The sequence below is a fragment of the Diceros bicornis genome, chromosome 2 (assembly GCF_020826845.1).
Source record: "Diceros bicornis minor isolate mBicDic1 chromosome 2, mDicBic1.mat.cur, whole genome shotgun sequence".
NCBI classification, from domain to species: Eukaryota; Metazoa; Chordata; class Mammalia; order Perissodactyla; family Rhinocerotidae; genus Diceros; species Diceros bicornis.
In genome coordinates, this window is record NC_080741.1 from 54,146,770 (window position 1) to 54,167,798 (window position 21,029).

The window sequence follows — 21,029 nt, forward strand, 5'->3', positions numbered from 1 at the left end:
TCTGCTATTATTTGCCCTGAAAGCTTGGGTGACACTTCGTGTGTGTGCGTGCGTGTGAGCACGTGTGTGTGTGTGTGTGTGTGTGTGTGTGTGTAGGGAATATATAATGAATGTGCATTGGCTACTATTGTCTCTGATTTGAATCTAAGTAAATGTTTAATTAAATGTATAGAATGCTGTCTCTAATGTGACCCTCTCTCCTTATTAGATTCTCTTATTAACCCACTCCTATGAGACCATCTTATTTCTTGCAGATGAATGATGCTATGGGATTTGAATTGCCCTGGGTGTATTTTGTCAGTCTCGTCATCTTTGGGTCATTTTTCGTACTAAATCTTGTACTTGGTGTATTGAGCGGGTAAGCTACACCTCTTTCATCTTGAAAGCAGAGTCCTGAGGACAGTTGCCAAGACCACACAGGCTTTGCTACATGGGGGCCGCCGGGTGGGTGCCAAGCGCTTTATGAGTTGTTTGAGATGCTTTCTTTTCTGCTGAGGCTTCCTAAGTCAAGATGTTTCCTGGAACCTCACCAACCTTCGTGAAAGAAAGCTATAGAATGATTATTGACCAGAAATTAATCAGCATTGTTACTTGGGATTTAAATAGTTTCCATTGCATGCCCTTTTGTCTGTCCTAAGATGAGATACATTTATAATTGCTTTATTGGTCTGGATCCAAATACAGTGCAGATTAATTGGTACAAAACAGTAGCTAAATGAGCTGGCCCTGGCTGACTTTTGGTAGGCCGCATTCGTAGATTTCAGCAGCAGGACTTATTTGAAGACAAAACAACGGACCGCTAGGCGGGGTCCCTGTCCTAGGAGCACTACCCTTCAGTCAAAGCCCTGAGTGGTCTGGCAGCTGCTCCTGGGGCTCTGCTCTTTAGTAAATGGATAACTGATAACTGATCTCCTTACATTTTACAGGTAAATGATGCGATAGGATGGGAATGGCCATGGGTGTATTTTGTTAGTCTGATCATCCTTGGCTCATTTTTCGTCCTTAACCTGGTTCTTGGTGTCCTTAGTGGGTAAGCAGTTGGATCCATGTTGCACCTTCTGCTGCTGCCACGTGTGAGGCAGCTCTGCGTGTCTCCCAGCTGCTCCCCGTGGCTTCTCTGCATGCCTGTGGACTCGGATGTCCCCTCTGTGTGTTGCTTTTGGATTGAACTGTGATTCTTTCTGCCTGTATCTGTCTGTGAGATTCTCTGTTTCTGACGCTTGCCAAACACTATTAATTTAATGAAAACGTTTCCCTGAAGCCAGCCACATTTGTATGCCAATGTGTAGAAGTGGATTGCAAGTGAGTAAAAGGATTCCCAGCCTTGGTCTCCCCAGGAAAGGGCCTTTGTCTTTTGTGGTTTTCTTCCCATTGGTACATAACCTTGCCCTTTTAGGTTACCCACAGTGTGTCATGAATATTTCCAGTGGTGTTTCAGATTTCGTTGTGAAGGAGAAATAAGCCTAGATTAGCACATAAATACTGAACAAAATCTTACATCCTTCAGATCAGGATCATTTATTAGCTTGGTTTTCTGCTGCTGTCACTGTGAGAATTTTCCCTCAAAATCATTTTTAATCTTAATTGTAGAGTCTTTGTTTAATGCAGGGTAATGGTCAGCTTTTGCACATACATTTCCCCTGGGCTTATCATTGTCCTCGTCACTCAGTCACCATTTTTGAAATTTCATTTTGTTTACCACCTCAGCTCTGTGGATGGGCTCTCCATAAAGAGGGTTTGGTGGAGACTGGGTCGGGAAGGGGTCTCCTGGTGTTTCTGGGCCTTGTGCTGCCTGTAGATGGAGATGCCATCCCAGAGCTCCTTTGGGCAGCGCTGCATCCTCCCCATCCCATAGATACCCCAGAAAGGGGAGTACCCCAGAGAAGGGAGCTGGGGCTGTCTAGGCTCTATCAGAAGCAGCTCCAGCATATAACCATTGCTGGGGGGCTGGGGGTGCAACAGGAGGCCCAGGAGGTGCCCATCTCCCCTGGAGGAGCCTTTGTCACTCCCTGAGCCCAGACATCCTCAGGAAATACTGTTGATAGACTTGATCCCAAGTTGATAGACTTGATTCCAAGTTGATAGACTTGATTCCAAGTGAGTTTATCTCCTCCTCACTCACTTTATCTTCCTCTTGCTGAGCTTGTATCTCGGGGAAGTGATGTCTTCATGTATGCTGAGTCAGTGAAGAGACTTTGATGGCATTTTTTCTGAACACTGCCGTCACCAGAGCAGAAAGCAGAGCTAGTTGTCTATCTCTGCTTCCTCTCCTCATCTTCCCTCTAACCTGCCTGCCTGTTTTCAGGGGATTACGCATTTGAAATTTTCCTTGACAGGGTGTGGTCAGTTTTACACCATGGACACACACTGTCATGTGAAGCCTCTATCTAGAAATGGCCAGGAGCTGGCGCCCCACAGTGGGAGGAGTGGGGGTGCCGAGACTGAGCTGAGGATGTGACAGTGTACCCCCCACCCCTACCAAAGCTTCCTTCTACAGATAAATGGCTCCTCAACCCTCATGTTCTTCCACTTAAAACTTTAAAAGTACCTTCCTCCTAATGAACCTCTGTGGCCTTAGGTTAGTGTTGGGATTGTAAGGGTGGAATTTATCCCTAGAGAAACAGCGTTGTGCTTGATTTTGCCACAAGAACGGCCCGTACAAGGTTAACAGCAATTCTGTTGTGAATTCCTTGGCGCCCCATGTCTCCTAAACCTAACTAAACTGACTGAGGCCATGGAAACCACTAATTTTAACAGTGCCAGTGACGTGCCTTATCTCTGAACTTCCCAGAGCAGGAACCATCGCCCTGCATGATGAAGCTGCTTAAAAAAGAAAAAAAGAGAAGCTGGGAGGAGAGGCTCCTCATTATAATGGTGGGGTTAAATATGCAACCCCGTGCGGGGGCTACTCAAAGTTGGAGGAGAAAAGAAAGGCACACACCCTCATGGAACAACCAACATACTGAAATATACTTTGGGGAAAATAATTTAATTAGTGATTTAAAAACATTTTTGTATGAAAACTAGAACACTTATGAAGGAGAATGCAAATGACACGTGAGTTTTTAAAATAAAATCCAAGACTTCCCGGTGATATTCAGTGTCAGTTCATGCTGTGCCCCCACTCCCCGGGGGCTGTGCACTGACTCGACTCCACCCGTGAGGCTGCTGTGGTAGAAAGTGCTGAGGGGGACTTTGTGTAAAGTAAGAGCCTCCTCTGCAAAAACAGAGCCTCTCAGTCGTGTTCACTGATTTAACCAGCATTTCCTGAGTTCCTGTTGAGTGCCGGCTCTGGGCCAGAGGCCAGGGTTGCCAAGATGTCTAAGACACAGCCGGGGCCTTGTGCGCAGACATTCATTGTCTAGTGGGGGAGACTGTGGTTGAGCGGTGCAGGATGGCAAGGCTAGAGTAGAAGTGTAGACCGAGGGGCTGTGAAAGCCACGTGTCTATGAGCTGGATCTTGAAAGATGATAAGGTGTCTACCAGGGGAAACCAGTGACAAGCTGACGTGCTCCCACCTCTCCTAATAATTATTCTCTGCCTGGCTACAATCCCCTGACCTTCCTCCAACGCAACAAAAAGTCAAAATGGGTCATTTGTATTCATTTTCTTGTTAAAGCAAATTTGGAATATTTTTATTTTAATATTAGGCTTCTTCACAATTTTTTTAGGGAACACTAGAGGGATTACAAAACTAGAAGATGCAAGTGTTAAAAGGAAGATGACTTATGTTGCAAAGTCTCTTAAGGACCATCAGACCAACAAAAACAATCCTAAAAGCGCTGAATTTTAGAAATTTAAGACCATGCTATTGCTTTCTGATGAAGAATCATTAAATGATGCTGTGTGTCTTTAAGTCTGTTAATCATTTGGAAATATTTGTTTTTGCTCCTTGGCTCTTTTTTGTGTGTGGCCATGCCATCCTATTGTATTCTTGAACTGATTTTAATCTGCACACTTGGTTTGGTGTTGGTACATTTTTAAAGCATTATAGGACTGATGCTTTGGAAAAATCTTTGGTTTTACAAGAGACCCTTTTTCTCAAGGTGAGTATGAAGTTTATCAACTGTCTACTCTGTGTGGCCAACCATGAACAGAGATGAAGACTTTTAGCTCTGATGATAGTGTTCTGTGGGAGGAGCTGAGAATGTTTGTAACTCGTGTTGCGATATCACATTAAGTTGTCATTGAGGAGATGGTCCTGTTATGACCGGGGGTTGGAAAGAATGTCTCATTTCAGTCTACAATTCAGACAGATTATTTCTTCTCTCATGCTGGCTTTTTAGAATGGTGATTTTTCACTTTTGTAATTGTTCATTTAACTCCTTGTCTCTTTTGAGGTTTTTGTCAGTAAATAGGCAAAATAAGAGAAGACAGTGTTTCAGCGCTTTGTTTCTTTAGAATCACTGCCAGATTCCCCGAGGGAAAGTGGTGGTCTTGCGCAGTGGGCTCACTTCTTCACCTGCAGGACCCACCCAACGCCAGGCACACCTGCGGTAAGGTAGAGGGCCCTCTATGCCCCCGAGGTGTGGTTCAGACCCCCAAGAAGGGCCTGGCAGATGAGAAGGGAACTAGAAGACCCGGGTTCTTGTCCCGCCAGTGTCATGCACTAACTCGGGGACTTCACTTAGTAGCCCTGGGCCTCAGTCTCCTCAGTCCCCCTCAAACAGGAATGATCCCGTCGTGCCGCCTTCCCCGCAGGGTGGCTGCCTTTGAATCAGCTAATGAAAGTAGAAGTGCTTCAAAAAATAAACAAAAGATTCTACTCATTTAATGTATCTTTATCTTAAATCCATGGACCTCTGCCCAGTCCCCTCCCTGCGTGAAGTGGGAACAGCCAAAGGGGCTCTTTGGAAATGACCTAAAGTGTACCGCTGTCTGGAATTCCCAGGAAGTGACGAAGAGAAATGTGTTTTGTACACACATTAATACTGTACACTGTGCCCCCAAGAGGAGGCTGTGGAGGTCCTTTGTCAGCTGTAAAGTATTATGCAGCTCTAAATTGTGGTAATTGAAGTTACATCTGACAGTGATTTTTTTACACAAATAGAGGGGAATGGTGTTTCTGTAACACAGTGGTTAAACACACTGGCTTTAGAGTTCGATAACCAAGACTTGAATCTTTGCTCTACCTTTTACCAACGGTGAGATTTGGAGCAGGTTTCTTACCTCTTTGAGCCTCACTTTCCTGGCTGTGAAATGGAGCTAATAATACCAACCATGTGGAGTTGCATGAGGATTCAGTGAGCTGAGGAGTGTAGAGTGCTGGGTCATTGTTATTATGATGGCTCGAGTAAGTGTATAAAATGGCATTTGATGCAAGAAAAAAATCAACTCAGTCGTTTTTAACTAATTAATAATAATCAGCCAAGATAGGTCTGAATTAGTGAAAAGTCAAAGTTATATAGTATTTTTAAATGTTTTAAACATATACATATATATATAATGATATAAGTCATTGATTACTAAAGGATATTACTACATAAACCACTTCCTGGGCCTCCTTTACAGAATAGATTAACATTTATAATTTGCGTATGAATTCAAAGCTTTGGTTTTACAAGTATCTTATGACAAATATTTGAAACACTTTTCTTAAGCAGGCCTTGTTTGTTGTTAGAAAATAAATGTTCTTTGAAAACCAGATTTTATGACATAAGATTGAATTTAAACCCAGCCCATGTTTATAAATTCAAGAACATTCAGCTCTAAATTAATTTGTGTTTTTTGTGTCCCAATAAATTCCAGATCTACCAGGTCACGGGTATCTTCTTAAATCATTAATCCAATTTTATGTTACTAGAGGCCTGTTTATTTTAACTTTAGAAAATTTGAGGGAACATGGATGAGGTTAAGTATTACAGAAAAGCAAGGTCCATTTTCAAACCAGTTGATTGTCTGAATCTCACTATTGGGCCTTCCTGTACCCCGTTCTAGTTACATCCAATCCCAGAGTCTCGACAAAGACTCAGGCATGGCTACTTTCCTTGTGTAACTGCTGGTATAGAGAGAATGGAGAGGGAAGGTGGTGGTAGTGGTGGGACTGTAGACTGTATTATATCAGAATTTTACAGAGTAGGTTTGGGGCATTGTAATTTGCACTGTGGTCCATTTAAGTTCATACCACAATGAGCCATGGTAGCTCCGAGATTGCCTCTGATGTCCTCCCCTTGGATGTTGGCTCAGGAGGCAAAACATACCAAGTAGATGGTGGTTGTATCACTTGTGAATGTTTTCTAAGTGGAGACATACCCTCTGGGAATAGGCAGTCTTATAAATTATTCGTGACTGGGATTAGATTTTGCTCTCATTCAACACTTTACCAGCGTCTGCTGATAGAAAAATGAACAAAAGAATTTTTTCCTGTATATACTCCTCTGACATATCTGCATCTTATAAGAGTAGTTGAATTGCTTACAAAATTGAAAAGGGTATTGTTAGGTTGATAACCAGGTGATCAGTGTGAGTAGTTACCACAATATTACCCAATAAAATTGTACTGAATTAGTGAGTTAACTCCATATCTTGGCCAGCAGACTAAGAAGGCATATAGAGGTCTAGTCTAAAGCCAGAGAGACAGTGGAGGGTTCTTTGTTGGTAGTTCTTAAAATTAATAAAAAAAAAAAAAAAAAAAAAGATTTTCCTGTGTGTAATTAGCCATGATCAGGCTGCCAGAATTCCAGACAAAGACACCTTTAATGATCACTTGCAGCAACGTATTTCCCCACACTGAGCTGGATTTGTCTTTGGTTTGACTAGGCTGATTTGTGAAAGATTTGTCCACACAGTTGGATGTCTCTCTTCTTGAACTTGGAAGTAATCTTGTGAGTGGGGTTGAATGTGGAGGGAGAGGTCCATGGTCCTTTAGTAACTTGACCTGGTTTAGCTTTGGTAGAACAAGAAATTAAGCCCCCTTCAGCTTTAAATGGAACAATGCTAAATTTCCTTTTTCTAATAAAGAACCAAGCTCAACGTTATATATACTTTTAAACACTGAACTTTCTTGTTGCAGAGTTAAAGGGCTGTCGGGGGTAGCTGACAGCTGGATCCTGGTGCTGTTGGTACCAAGGAACCTGAAGTGCACAGGCTGGTAGCCACACCTGACATTAACAAGTGAGTGGTAACCTCTCTGCCGCTGGCTTGCAGCTACTGTTTCCATAGAAATGGCTGTCGGGATCAGTGGAAACGAGGTAAGTGCAAGTTTTTGCTGATCCTTGTTTCCATCAAGCTGACGTCTGTTTCCCTGGCAACAGCAGTGGACAGCAGCCAGACACTAGCAGCGGATTCAGTGGAGCTCTCTCACTTGTCAGCTGTGGCTATCATCTGTTCCTGACCAAGTTCTTTCTTGTAACGCATAGCAAAGACCTCTGAGGACCCAGGAGGCACCTCTGGCCACATGTGTCCTCCTGGGTACCCATTTTGCCATGGAGAGCTCTGTACAAAGCAGCTGCTCTGTTGGCAGCCTTCCCTCCACCATGCTCTGGTTTGTTGATGTGCAGTTCAGGAGAAGTGGAGAGGTAGTTGAGGGCATTGGTGTTGCAGAGTAGGCTGTTGATCCCAAATCCTGGGGGAAGAGAATTCATTACAGTGCTTTCATGCACAGACCCAGCTCTTAAGAAAGCTGCTGGTACCTTAATGGTTGAAATTAAAGCCATAATTTTCCTGTGTTCCCTGTGACATTAACAATTGCTGTCACTTCTACAATGAAAGGGATGTTTATGAATTTAATAATTTGACTTCTTGTGAGAAACATATTGACGATTGCCTCTAAGATGCTACTGTCAACCTTATGCCAGTCTTTTTTTTTTTTCTTCTGTGTAATATTATTTTACAGGCTGGTAAAACTGCTTACAGAGATCAAATATTGATATAGCAGGGCAGCTCGGTATACGAAGACCAATATGTCCGTAGGGCAGGGAACTCATCTTTATTAAAGTTCAGCAGTTGTTCCTTTCCTGGCGTTTCATTTTAATATTTCAGCAAATGTATGCACCCAAGACATAGGAATCCTCTTCCCCATATGAGACAGCCTTTACAGGTCCCACAAAGCAAAGGAGAGCCACCATTATTGCCCTGGTGTGTGAGATGAGAGCACATGGGGAGCGACACAGAATGAGTTGTTGGGCATTGTCTGGTTCTAAACCCTTGGATATGTCGTTAAAATTTTTTTTTCTCTGAAACAGAGCTGTGGGATTCAGAGCTGTAGCTCTGAGGGTCGAATGACGATACGGATCCATAGTGTTATTAGAATTTAGGTTGGCTGTCTAGAAGAGCAATGGAAAATTCTCCATTTCCTGAGTCTTTGGAGATCTTTCTGAATGACTTTGTTCCTCACCAACCTGGGCTAGCACAGCTGTGCTTGACCTGGAGGCAGTATTTAGGGCTGATCCTGTACCACCTGGCTGGATTCAATATAACATACTAATAAGAAGCAGAAAAATCTTGCTAGATACTTTTTTCTCTTTCTTAGACTTCTTAAGAAAAAAAGACTTGAATTCATTCATTTAATGAATATTTTTTGAGTGCCTACACAGTAGTAGAGTATTTGCCAAGCTCCTTGATAGGTACTAAGGTTACAATGGTGGGGCAAAACAGAGTTCTTGTCTTCATGAAGCTTATATCTAATGGGGAAGACAAAAATTATAATTATAAACTTTTATAACTTCTTGGAAACAAAGGTGTATGGTGCTGTAAGAGTGTTTAATGGGCATAACTGATGTCTAAGAGGTGAGGGGAAGCATCCTGGAGGAAGTGAAGGGAATGAATAGCCATCGTGTCCAGGCAAGATAGGAGAAGAGGCTGGGGGAGGGTGTTCCAGTTAAAGGAAAAGCCCTTGCAAAGGTCCTACAATAGGAAGGAGAAGAGGACGTTGAAGGAACTGAACAAAGCCAGGGTGGCAGGAACCTTGGGGGGCTTGGAAAGGAGAGTGGAGAAGAGAAGGAGAAAGACTGATCATCAGAGCTCAGATCACAAAGGTCCTTCTAGACTATGTCACAGATTTGGGTCATTAGCTGAAGGGTAAAGGAACCCACTGATGAATTTTAATGAGGAAGTGATGGCATATGGGTGTTCACTGTATAATTCTTTCTACTTTTATGACTGTTTGAAATTTTTCTTAATAAAATGTTGGGAAAATCTGCATATAAAAATCACTCTGACTGCAATAGTATGAATGGACTAGATGTATAAAAGACTGGATGTAGGAGACTTAATTAAGGCTGTTGTAATGCTCTTTCGGCCACAACATAGTAACAGTGCCAGAATGGACCTTTCACCATAAATAACTATAAAACTGGCCAAAATATATGAAGCACTTTTTTTTTTTCCAGAAGATGGAAATAGGCAGTACAGGATTGGGATCCCTAAGAGAAAGGAAACACGTGAAGTAAGCCCCGCAATTGTCCTGGCTTTCTGCCCAGAGACACTTTTAGAATTGTGGCATAAGGAGGCAGAGCCCAGCAGAAGACAGCAGTGTATTTGCTGAGAAGGCAAAGAGTGGAATTCAGGCTGCTGAGACAGCTGGAATTTTCAAGACAGAGCACCGCGGAGAGGTGTACAGAGAAGGGGCTTCATAAATCTGAATAGGGATTCTCTGAAATCTTGGACCATATACTAAGCTGCTATGTGCCAGGTGAGACTTATTGAGGCATGATAGCAAGCTGTGAGCTGTTGGAAATCTCCTAGTGTGGGGAGACGGAGGGGCTCTGACCAGCTGGAGTGGATTGACATTGATGAATACATTGGACATTCAACTGAGACTTCAGAAAAGCCAGGTGTTAGGGATGGAGCTATTTTAGGCCCGGAGTAAGAGCTACTCTAGACCTGCCCTAACAAATCTTATAAACAAGCTTCAAAAGGATCAGGCCAAGTGGCCAATTAATTAAACACCTGCCAAAACAAAAGTCAATACCCATTAAAGGAAGATACAAAAATCCAAACTTCCCCAGATGTTTCCCCACATCATTAAAAATTATGGGACATGAAAAGAACTAGGAAAACATGATCCATAATCACATGGGGAAAGGTCAAAGGAAACAAATTGAGAGATGACAACAGTGTTGCCACTGGCAGTCAAAGACTTTGAAATTGCTACTATAAACCTGTTCAAGTAGTTGAAGGAAAAGATAGACATAATAAAGGAACAGGTGGTGAATCTCAATAAATAGAAACAACACAATTGTCTGAAATAAACAATAGATTGGACACCAAAGGGATAAAAGATCAATAAAGACTTCATGATCTCTAGGACAATAATAAGCAATCTTATATGTGAAACTGGAGTCCCAGAAGTAGAAGAGAGAGATTGAGGAAGAAAAAAATTTTAAATAATGGCTGAAAATGTTGTAAATTTTATGAAAACTATAAATTCACAAATCCAGGAAGCTTAACAAACTCCAAGCAGTATAAACACAAAAAGCAGCACACCAAGGCACATCAAATACAAACTGCTGAAAATAAAAAATAACATTTTAAAACAAACCAGAGGGGAAAAGGCAATTACATACTAGGGAAAAATAATAAGACCGTTCACTGACTTATTTTCAGAAATAGTGCAAGCCAGAGGATGATGGAATGGCATCTTTAAAGAGCTGAAAGAAAAAACTAGAATTCTGTGTTCAGCAAAAATGCTCTGTAAAAAGTAAGATAAAGAAGTTTTTAGACAAACAGCCGAGAGGATTGGTCACCAACAAATCTGCACTACAGGAAGTGTTAAAGGAAGTTCTTCAGGCTAAAAAAATACCAGATAAAAACTCATACGTTTAAAAAATAAGGAATGCCAAAATGGTAAACATGAAGGTAAAAATAGATTTTTTCCTCATTTCTAAATTTCTTTAAAAGATAGTCATTTAAAGTAAAAATAAGAGAGTATTATGTGGACTATAATGTCTAAAAGTAAACTATATGACAATGGCACAAAAGATAGAAGGGAGCTAAATGGAACTTGACTGTTGTAAAATTCTTACATTATATGTGAAATAATATAATATGAATTCATGATAGACTGTAATAAATTAAGGATGCATATGGTAATCTCAAGTGCAATGGTTAAAAAAGTGGTATCTTAAAAGCAAAAAGAAGAAATAAAATGGAATCCTAAATAGTACTAGTACTTAACTATCCAAAATAAGGCAGGAAAGGAACAAAGAACATATGGAATAAACAGAAAACCAATAGCAAGATGGTATACATAAACCCAATCATATCAATAATTGCATTAAATGAAAATGGACACAACATTTTAATTGAAAGACAGAAAGTGCTATAATGAATAAAAATGCAAGATACTGTAAATAGAAAGACACAGATTAAAAATAAAAGAATGAGGTAACTATCTTAATACCAACTACACAAAATGGACTTCAGTATAAGGAGTATTTCCAGAGATAGAGATGTTTCAGAGACAGAGACATTTCATAATCATAAAAGGGTCAATTCATCAAGAAGATATAATGATTCTAAATGTTCTTGTACCTAATAAGCTTTGAAATACATGATGGAAAAGCTGTCAAAATTAAATGAAGAAATCAAATCTACAAACATAGATGAAATTTTTATAATCCTCTTTCAGTATTTGATAGAGCAAGGAGATTAGAAACACTAAGTATAGAAATATCTAAAAACTATCAACCAAAGTGACCTAATTGATATTTATAGAACTCTGCATCCAATAACTGCAGAATACACACTTAGTTCAAGAGCACATAGAACATTCACCAAGACAGATCGCATCGGGACTGTAAAAAAACAAAACAAAACAAAAATAGCTCACTAAATCTCAAAAGATTGAAATTTTACATTTTTTTTTCTAACAGCAATAGATTTAAAATAGGAATCAATAACAAACTGTCTAGAAAGTTCTCTGAATATTTGAAAATTAAATAACACATCTCTAAATAACTTACAATTCAAAGAAAAATATTACAATGAAAATTAGAAAATATTTTAAACTGAATGATAATGAAAATACATCATCTTGGAATTTGCATTATCCATCTAAAGCAGTGCTTATGGGAAAATTTATAGCTTTGAATGCCTATATTAGTGAAGAAGAAAGGTTTAAATTCTGTGATCTGCATTCCTATATAAGAATCTAGAAAAAGAAGAGCAAATTAGACCCAAGGGAAGTAGAAAAAAGAAATAATGAAGAACAAAAGTCAATAAAATAGAAAACACAAATAATAGATAAAGTTAACAAAGATGAAAGTGGACTCTGAAAGCTTAATCAAATGGATAAATCCCTAGCAGACTAATCAAAAAAGAAAAAAGCAAATTATGAGTTATCAGTATTAGAAATGAAAGAAGGGATATCAACACAGATATTATAAACATTAAAATGATAAGAGAATAGGTTAAACAATTTTATGACAGTAAATTCAGTAACTTAGAAATGGGCAAATTCCTTGAAAAACACAGCTTATCAGAACTGACTCAAGAAGAAATAAAAGACTGAAGAGCCCTAATTTACTTTTTATATGGAATTCAGAATCACAAACTTTCTCTCAAAGAATACGGGAGGCCTAGATGATGTGAAAAGTGAATTCTGTCAAACAATTTAGAAAGAAGGAATACCATTTCTAGAAAAAACTCTTTCAGATAATAGAGGAGGAGGAGACATTCCCCAACTCATTTTTTAGGGCAGAATAACCTTACTACCAAAACTTAACAAGCATAATATGAAAAGAACAATATCCTTTATTAATATAGATGCAAAAATTCTCAAAAATGAGCAAATTGAATCTAACAATATTAAAGGAATAATACCTCATGACCAAGTGGGGTTTATACTACAAACACAAGGTTGGTTCACCATTGGAAAATCAAACAATGTAATTTACCATATTAACAATGAAGGAGAAAAATCATGTGATCATCTCAAATGCAGAAAATGCCACTGACAATATTCTATAACCATTCATGATAAAAACTCAGCAAACTAGGAATATGTGGGAATTTCTTCAACCTAAAAATGGTCATCTACAAGAAAAAAAAAAACTATAACTGACATCACACTTAATGGTGAAAGACTGAATGCTTTTTTCCTCAGATTAGGAGCAAAATAATCATTTATTTCTCACCCCTTTTATTCAGTGTTATACTGGAAGTACTGGCCAGTACATTAAGGTAAGAAAAAGATATAAAAGGCAGAAAGATTAGAAAGGAAGCAAAAACTATTTCTATTCACAGAAAATATGATTGCCTACTTAGCAAGTTCTAATGAATCAACCAAAAAACCTAATAGAATTAATAAGTGAATATAGCCAGGTCACAGGATATAAGGTCAATATACAAAAATCAGTTTTATTCCTATGTACAAGCTATAGGCATATGGAAAGTAAAATCTGAGAAGATATCATTTACAATAGCATCAACAAAATACTTAGGAATAAAGATAAGAAAAGATATGGAAGACCTCTACACTGAAAACTACAAAACACTGATTAGTAAAATTAAAATTGATCTAAGTAAATGATGACGTCTGATGATCAGGATTGGAAGACTCACTATTGTTAAGATGTCAAATTTATCTATGCGTTCTTCAAATTTATCTATGTATTTAGTGCTGTGCAATGTATAAATCTTAATAGCCTTTTTTTTAGAAACTGATGATTCTAATATTTATATATAATTGCAAAGGACCTATAATAACTAAAACAATCTTGACAAAGAACAAAGTTGGAGGATTTATACTCCCTGAGTTCAAGACTCATCATAAAGCAAAGTAAATACAGTGTCATTTTGGCATAAAGATAGATGTATGGGGCCGGCTCTGTGGCTTAGCGGTTAAGTGCGCGCGCTCCGCTACTGGCGGCCCAGGGTTCAGATCCCGGGCGCGCACCAACGCACGGCTTCTCCGGCCATGCTGAGGCCGCGTTCCATATACAGCAACTAGAATGTGCAATTATGACATACAACTATCTACTGGGGCTTTGGGGGGAAAAAAAGGAGGAGGATTGGCAATAGATGTTATCTCAGAGCTGGTCTTCCTCAGCAAAAAGAGGAGGATTAGCATGGATGTTAGCTCAGGGCTGATCTTCCTCACAAAAAAAAAAAAAAAAGAAAAAGATAGACGTATGGAACAACTGAATAGGAAATCCAGAAATACATGTATATGATCAATTGCTGTTTGACGAAGGTGCTAAATAATTCAGTGGAGAAAGGATAATCTTTTCAGTAAAATGCTGTAAAAACCGGATATCTGTCTGGAAAAAAAAATGAACCTTGATCCTTAGGTCACATGAGACACAAACACTGACTTGAAATGGATCATAGATCTAATTAAAAAGCTAAAAATATAAATATTTTCTAAAAAGATTTCTGCCCTTCAGAAAGAAGAAATTGAAAGGGAAACCACACAATGGGAGAATGTATTTACAATACATATATCTGTCAAAGGGTTTGTGTCTAGAATATACAAAGAACTCTTAACAAATAGCATAAACAACCCAATAAAAATTGGCAAAAGACTTAGATACTTCACAAAAGAGTATATACAAATAGCCAATGTAGATGTAAAGATGTTCAATATCATTAATCATCTGGGAAGTGCAAGTTAAAACTGCAATGAGATTCTACTACATGTGTAGTAAAATAGCTAAAACCGAAAAGACAGACAGTATCAAGTGTTGCCAAGAGTGTAGAGCAACTGATGTGCTCATACATTGCTCATAGAAACATAAAATGGTACAACCACTTGGGAAAAGTTTTTCAGTTTCTCAGAGTTAAACACATACTTACCACGTGGCTCAGCAGTTCCATTCTAGGTATTTACCCAAGAGAAATAAAAACCTGTGTCCACAAAATCACTTGTATGCGAACATTCGTGGAGCTTTGTTCGTAGTAGCTCCAAAGTGGAAAACCCCTAATGTCTGTCAACAGGTAAATAGATAAGTGAATTGTGGTATATTCAGACATTGGAATACTGTTCAGCAGTGAAAAGGAATGAAGTACTAATACAACATAATCAATGAAGCTCAAAAAACAATTTGCTGAGGGAAAGAAGCCAGATACAAAAGAGAACATAAGATGAAGTTCTGAAAGAAGCAAAATTAATCTGTACTACAGAAATCAGGTCATTGGTTTTCTAGGGTGGGCAGAGGAAGAGTCAGTTGGGAAAGGGGATGAGAGAACTTTCTGGGAGGTGTTATAAATGTTCTATATCTTGGTTAGGGTGTTGTGTACATGGTGTTAACATTAGCCAAGCCGTAAACTTAAATCATGTGCATCTTACAGTTTGTGGTTTGTATCTCGATAAAATTGATTTAAAATACCACTAAAATAGAATTAAAAGAGATTTCTGCTTCTGGTCAAGATGAGTAACAGATACCAGATTTACCCTCCCACCTGAAACAACCACAGTAAAACAAAAACAGACAATGTCTGTAAAACATTGGTTTTCAAGACACTGGACATCAGGCAATGAAGGACAGTGATCCCTGAGAAATAGGAAATAAACTAAATGAGCTCCATGACTGCCCCAGTTTACTGGCTTGAGAGAGTTCTTGGGCTACAGCATGAGGAGGAGGAACCCAGGCAGAGCCCTGTGGTCTCTCTGAGTTGAGAAAATGAAGCTAAGATTCTGCAGAAACCAAGGTGGTTAAAGTATGCAGAACAGAGTACCGGAGTGGAGAGAATTTCATAGAAGGAGAACTCGAGAGATCAGCAGAAGGTCCCCCTTAAGTATTCAGCGGAGTACCTTTCAGCACATGCGTGTGAGGAAACTACCCAAGGCTGGGGAAAGAACATTCTAATGGATTAGAAGGGATGGTATTCAGTGCTCATATAGGGCCAGCAATGTTGTCTATTCCCATCAGCCAGACATAATTCATAATTCACAGAACATTGGGTAGAGTACTGGGAAAGGATTTGCCTCAGTAGTGAGGAATTATTAGCCCTAGACTGAGCAGTGCTCCAGACTCACCTAACAGATCATTAAAGCAAGATCTGAAAGAATCCAACACTTAGATCCAAGTTACTTAATTGCATCCCAGAACAAAGCACTAGAATATTTATAGGAATAAAGGAATATCTAGCACCCAACGAGATAAAACTTAACAATGTCTGGCAGTTGATCAAAAGTCATTAGGCATGTAAAGAAGCAGAAAAAATCAATCAATTGAAACCAATCCAGAACTCACACGGATGTTAGAATTAGCAGAAAAAGGACATAAAAAGAGACATCATAACTATATTCCGTATGTTCAAAATGAAGCAGAGACATGGAAGGTACAAAAAAAAATAGCCTAAAAAAATCAAGGTCCTAGGAATAAATCTAAAGATGTACAAGACCTCTTGACACAAAACTTTGCTGAAGAAAGAAGACTTACAAAAGATGGAAGGCAATATGATGTTCATGGATTAGAACACTCACTTTATTAAGATGTCAGAAAACAGTATTAAGAGAAGATGCTTTTCTTGGTAAAGAGAAGAAAGGAAAAGAAAAAGGGGGCAGATATAAGTTTGGTTTGGTAGTGGGAAGCTGGGAGTATTCCTTCCTGATTCCTAGTTTCTGTGAAGCAGGAGGCAGGGTTAACCACCGAGGGTAAAGGGGTAGGTGTTAGAGTTGTATGTCCGAGGCGAGTGGAGAAGGCTCAAAATAGTCATTGCAGGGAGTTAGGGATTGAGTGGATTAGAGAACCACAGTAGATGACAGGTAGCATTGATGTCCTATTTGAAGCTGGTGATGATGAATCTGTGTTGATGTCGATCTATCCCATCGTATGACTTTCTGTAGCCATGCCTGGCTGCTTTTCTCCAGGCGTGGAGTGAAGAGTGAGGGATGGCCGAGGAAGCTCAGAGGAACGTGGGGATGATGGTGCAGTAGGTGATGGGGATTGGGCATTGGACATGTGCCTCGTGCTTTGAGCAGTGGCTGAAGGCGTTGGCGAAGAGAGCAGAGGCTTAGTGGTGGTGAGGTCTTCTGATGGGAGAGGGTCCTTGGCTAACAGAGACCCTGGCTCACTTAGTCTGGGGCCATGTTGTCCATCCCTTGTGGTCTGGGCTCATGCAGCCTATGGTGTGTTCCAGAAGCTTCAGTCTCCACAGATGCAGCCTGGGGTGCTGGTTATTCCAGCAGGTGTGGATAGCCCAGCTGACAGTTGTGGCAGTGCCATGGCTCAGATCTCTGAGTGCTACCTGGCCTGCGGTGGCTCCTTTGGCTGCTGGGATCGTTAGTTGCTGTGGTTATTGGTTTCTACATGTTGTAGTGAGAAGAGCCCTAGTTCAGAGGTCCGAGTCCTGGCTCCATCCTTGCTAGAGACGTGGCTTTCGTCAATATACTTCACTTCTCCAAGTCAAGGTTTTCTCACTCCTAAAATTAGGTGGCCTCATTTGTTGGGTAATTGCAGAGCTGTCCTAAGAGCCAAGCAGAGAAATGGATGGGAGGAGACTTTGTAAACCGAAGAGACCTTTCCAAATGTGAGGAGTGCTCAACGTTAGCCAGGTTGTCATCTCCTTGTAGGAGGTTGTTTCTGAGAGTTTGAAAAGCCTTCTGATTTGCAGTCTGAACATTCAGTTGCCAGCTCTTCTCTCCAGGGCCCCACATCTTTTTAGGTCCTGGAGTGGCACTTGAAGCACTAACCTAATTTCCCTAAGTCTGATTGTCATAAGAGTTTGGTTTGGATTCAGGGATAAAATATTAATCCACACAGAACTACATCATTCCCTTGAAATTCTACTTTAAAATAAATCTTGGTTTCAGTTCTCTCCTGCCACCTTTGGAGCCTCCAGGCATTTGGGGCTTTGCAGCTTCTGAGTCTAGGAGGCTTGCGCTGTGTCTGAAGGATTCTAATTCAGTGGGCGGTGCACACCACCTGCCAGAGGGGTGCTGTTCCCAGAGGCCCCCCGTCCTTGAATCATATGCCGTTACTTACGAACACGAGAAACTCCAGGGCCCTGCGTGGATGCCAACCACTGCATCCTCTCCCTCTTTGGCTCTAAGTCAAGACTATTTTAGCACCATCTGTACATAGCAGTGCGTCCTAGGAGCACAATGGAGGGTTCAGTGTGGCTCTCCTGGGGAAGCCGGACTCAGGCTGGGCGTTGAGGGAAGGGCATTCGTAAGGATGTGAAGAAAGGAGGGCACATTCCAGATCCCGGCAAGTGGTGAGGAAAGCAGGGCCTGGTGCATCACACGCATCAGGAGCTGGTGAGTGGCCAGTGAGGCTGCCAGGGTGCTCTGTGCTGGCTGGTGAGCAGTGGGGCAGGAGAATGGATGCACAGTTGGGAATGCTCAATGAAGGAGGCAGGACTTTTTCTTTAATTTATGGGAGCCGTTGAGCTGTTTGAACAAGAGGGTGATGGAGAAGAGCTGGGCCTGGAAGGTAAAGCTGGTGCCTTGCAGGGTGGAATGGAGTGAGGAGAGCTCTGGGGCTGGGGGCTGTGGCAGTGGGGTAGGTGTGAGGTGATGGGAGTCTGGGCTGGGATGCGGTGGTGGAGATGGAAACGAAGGAGTTCACGTGGAAGATAGTTGTGGGCCAGTGTGTCTCGGATGAGGAGACAGGTCTGTGGATTGGGTTGTCAACTCTAGGGTATGGATTGTGTGAGAGCATGATTCTTTATTGCTTCTTGTTGTTAATACAGCAGCTAAGATGTTTGCCAGGCACTGGGCTAAGTGCTTTATATAGTTGCATTCAATCTTCTCTACTACTTTAGTGAAGTGTTTTTTGCCTCGGTTTTACAGATGAGTTCAGCAAAGCTCAGAGAGGTTTATCATTTTTCTCAGTCATACAGCTAGTAAGTAAGGAATTCCTAGTAAGCTAGGAATTAAATCTAGATCTGCTTGTCGCTGGAGCCCAAGCTGCTGCTTTTCTCATCAGTGGAAGCTCCTTCTGTGTCTGGTGAGGGGGAACCCCCTGTGGGATCCCATCTACCCAGACTGAGTCTGTGCTGATGCATCCTAAACTGTTCTGTTTTTCATGCTTTGTCGGTTTCTTTCTCTTCCCAAAGTTAATTACTCAAAGCAAAGTGGAATAGTGGACTATGAAGGCTTCAAAGAAATTGGTTTCTTTTTTCCTCTTAAAACTGCATGTGAATAAGTCCATTCTAGATCAAGTGGTCCTTTTGAATCCTGTTGCTGGGGGGTGGATCTCTCTGAATCCCTGAGTCTCCCCTATAACATGATGCCCATCTCCTTGTTCTCAGTTGTCTGATGGTTCAGGGGAGGCACTTCCCACCCATCCTGCCCTTCAAGGAGGAACTCCTTCTGGGAAGGAGAGTCCCCATCTCCTCTCAGGGCCTCTCACCAGGTGGTTTGCCTTTGACATGGCCAGGGAGTGGGATTTGGGCTGAAATTCCTATAGGTATTGCTTTGAGGACACCCCAACAGGTGGGCTCACTTCCAGCTTCTTCCCGGGGCCAGTGTTGTTCATCTGCAGTCAGACCCTACCTGCAGACCTTTGAATAGGCAGATCCAGCTGTCTCTCCATTGCAGGCAGTTTAACCAGGCCCTTCACACAGCACACTGTGTTGGTGCATAAGCAGGACATGCCTTGGGGATGCTGGTACCTTCAAACATATTTATTTGTAATGGTTCTGTCACCCTCCTCAGTCAGACTTCAGGCACACATTTTCCTTATTTTTCTTTAAAAACTGGAATCTGACGAGTCTAGCAAGGTGTGTTTCTTAAATAGGACTATTTGAAGCCTGTCATGAAAAGACGTGATGATGTTGGCTTGGCTCATTTGACTGAGTGATATATTTCATTCAGAGAAAGGGGTTTCAGACAAGAGAGCCCATGTTTTTGAAGAATACCTCTTTTTTTTTTTTAATTTTTTGTTTATTGCAGTAACATTGGTTTATAACATTGTAAAAAATTTCAGGTGTACATCATTATACTTCTATTTCTGCATAGATTACATCATGTTCACCACCAAAATACTAATTACAACCCATCCCCACACACATGTACCGAATTATCCCTTTCACCCTCCTCCCTCCCCCCTTCCCCTCTGGTAACCACCAATCCAATCTCTGTCTCTATGTGTTTGTTTATTGTTGTTATTATCTACTACTTAATGAAGGAAATCATACGGTATTTGACCCTCTCCCTCTGACTTATTTCACTTTGCATTATACCCTCAATGTCCATCCATGTTGTCACAAATGCCTGGATTTCATCGTTTCTTATAGCTGAGTAGTATTCCATTGAGTATATATCCCACATCTTCTTTATCCATTCGTTCCTTGATGGGCACTTAGGTTGCTTCCAAGTCTTGGCTATTGTGAATAATGCTGCAATGAACACAGGGGTGCATGTACCTTTACAAATTGGTGTTTTCAAGTTCTTTGGATAAATACCCAACAGTGGAATAGCTGGATCATATGGTAGTTCTATCCTTGATTTTTTGAGGAATCTCCATACCGTTTTCCATAGTGGCTGCACCAGTTTGCACTCCCACCAGCAGTGTATGAGAGTTCCCTTCTCTCCACATCCTCTCCAACGCATGTTGTTTCCCGTCTTGTTAATTATAGCCATTCTGATGGGCGTGAGGTGATATCTCATTGTAGTTTTGATTTGCATTTCCCTGATAGTTAGTGATTTTGAACATCTTTTCATGTGTCTGTTGGCCATCTGTATATCTTCTTTGGAGAAATGTCTGTTCAGGTCTTTTGCCCATTTTTTAATTGGGTTGTTAGTTTTTTTGTTGTTGAGATGCATGAGTTCTTTATAAATTTTGGAGATTAAGCCCTTATCAGATGTATGGTTTGCAAATATCTTCTCTCAATTGTTAGGTTGTCTTTTCGTTTTGTTGATGGTTTCCTTTGCTGTACAGAAGCTTTTTAGTTTGATGTAGTCCCATTTGTTTATTTTTTCTATTGTTTCTCTTGCCCGGTCAGACATGGTACTTGAAAAGATGTTGCTAAGACCGATGTCGAAGAGCATACTGCCTATGTTTTCTTCTAGAAGTTTCATAGTTTCAGGTCTTACATTCAAGTCTTTAATTCATTTGGAGTTAATTTTTGTGTATGGTGTAAAGTAAGGGTCTACTTTCATCTTTTTGCATGTGGCTATCCAGTTTTCCCAACACCAT

General features: G+C 40.7%; 1 protein-coding gene across 5 annotated transcripts in view; it reads left to right on the forward strand.

The window, feature by feature from the left end:
• Window positions 1-21,029, forward strand: part of CACNA1D (calcium voltage-gated channel subunit alpha1 D) — a 310,124-nt gene that overhangs the window by 166,892 nt on the left and 122,203 nt on the right. For all 5 annotated transcript variants that reach the window (XM_058561224.1, XM_058561213.1, XM_058561234.1 and 2 more), the window contains one exon: window positions 255-358. In XM_058561224.1, coding sequence (XP_058417207.1) covers window positions 255-358 — 104 coding nt within the window. The remainder of the gene's footprint in view (window positions 1-254; window positions 359-21,029) is intronic.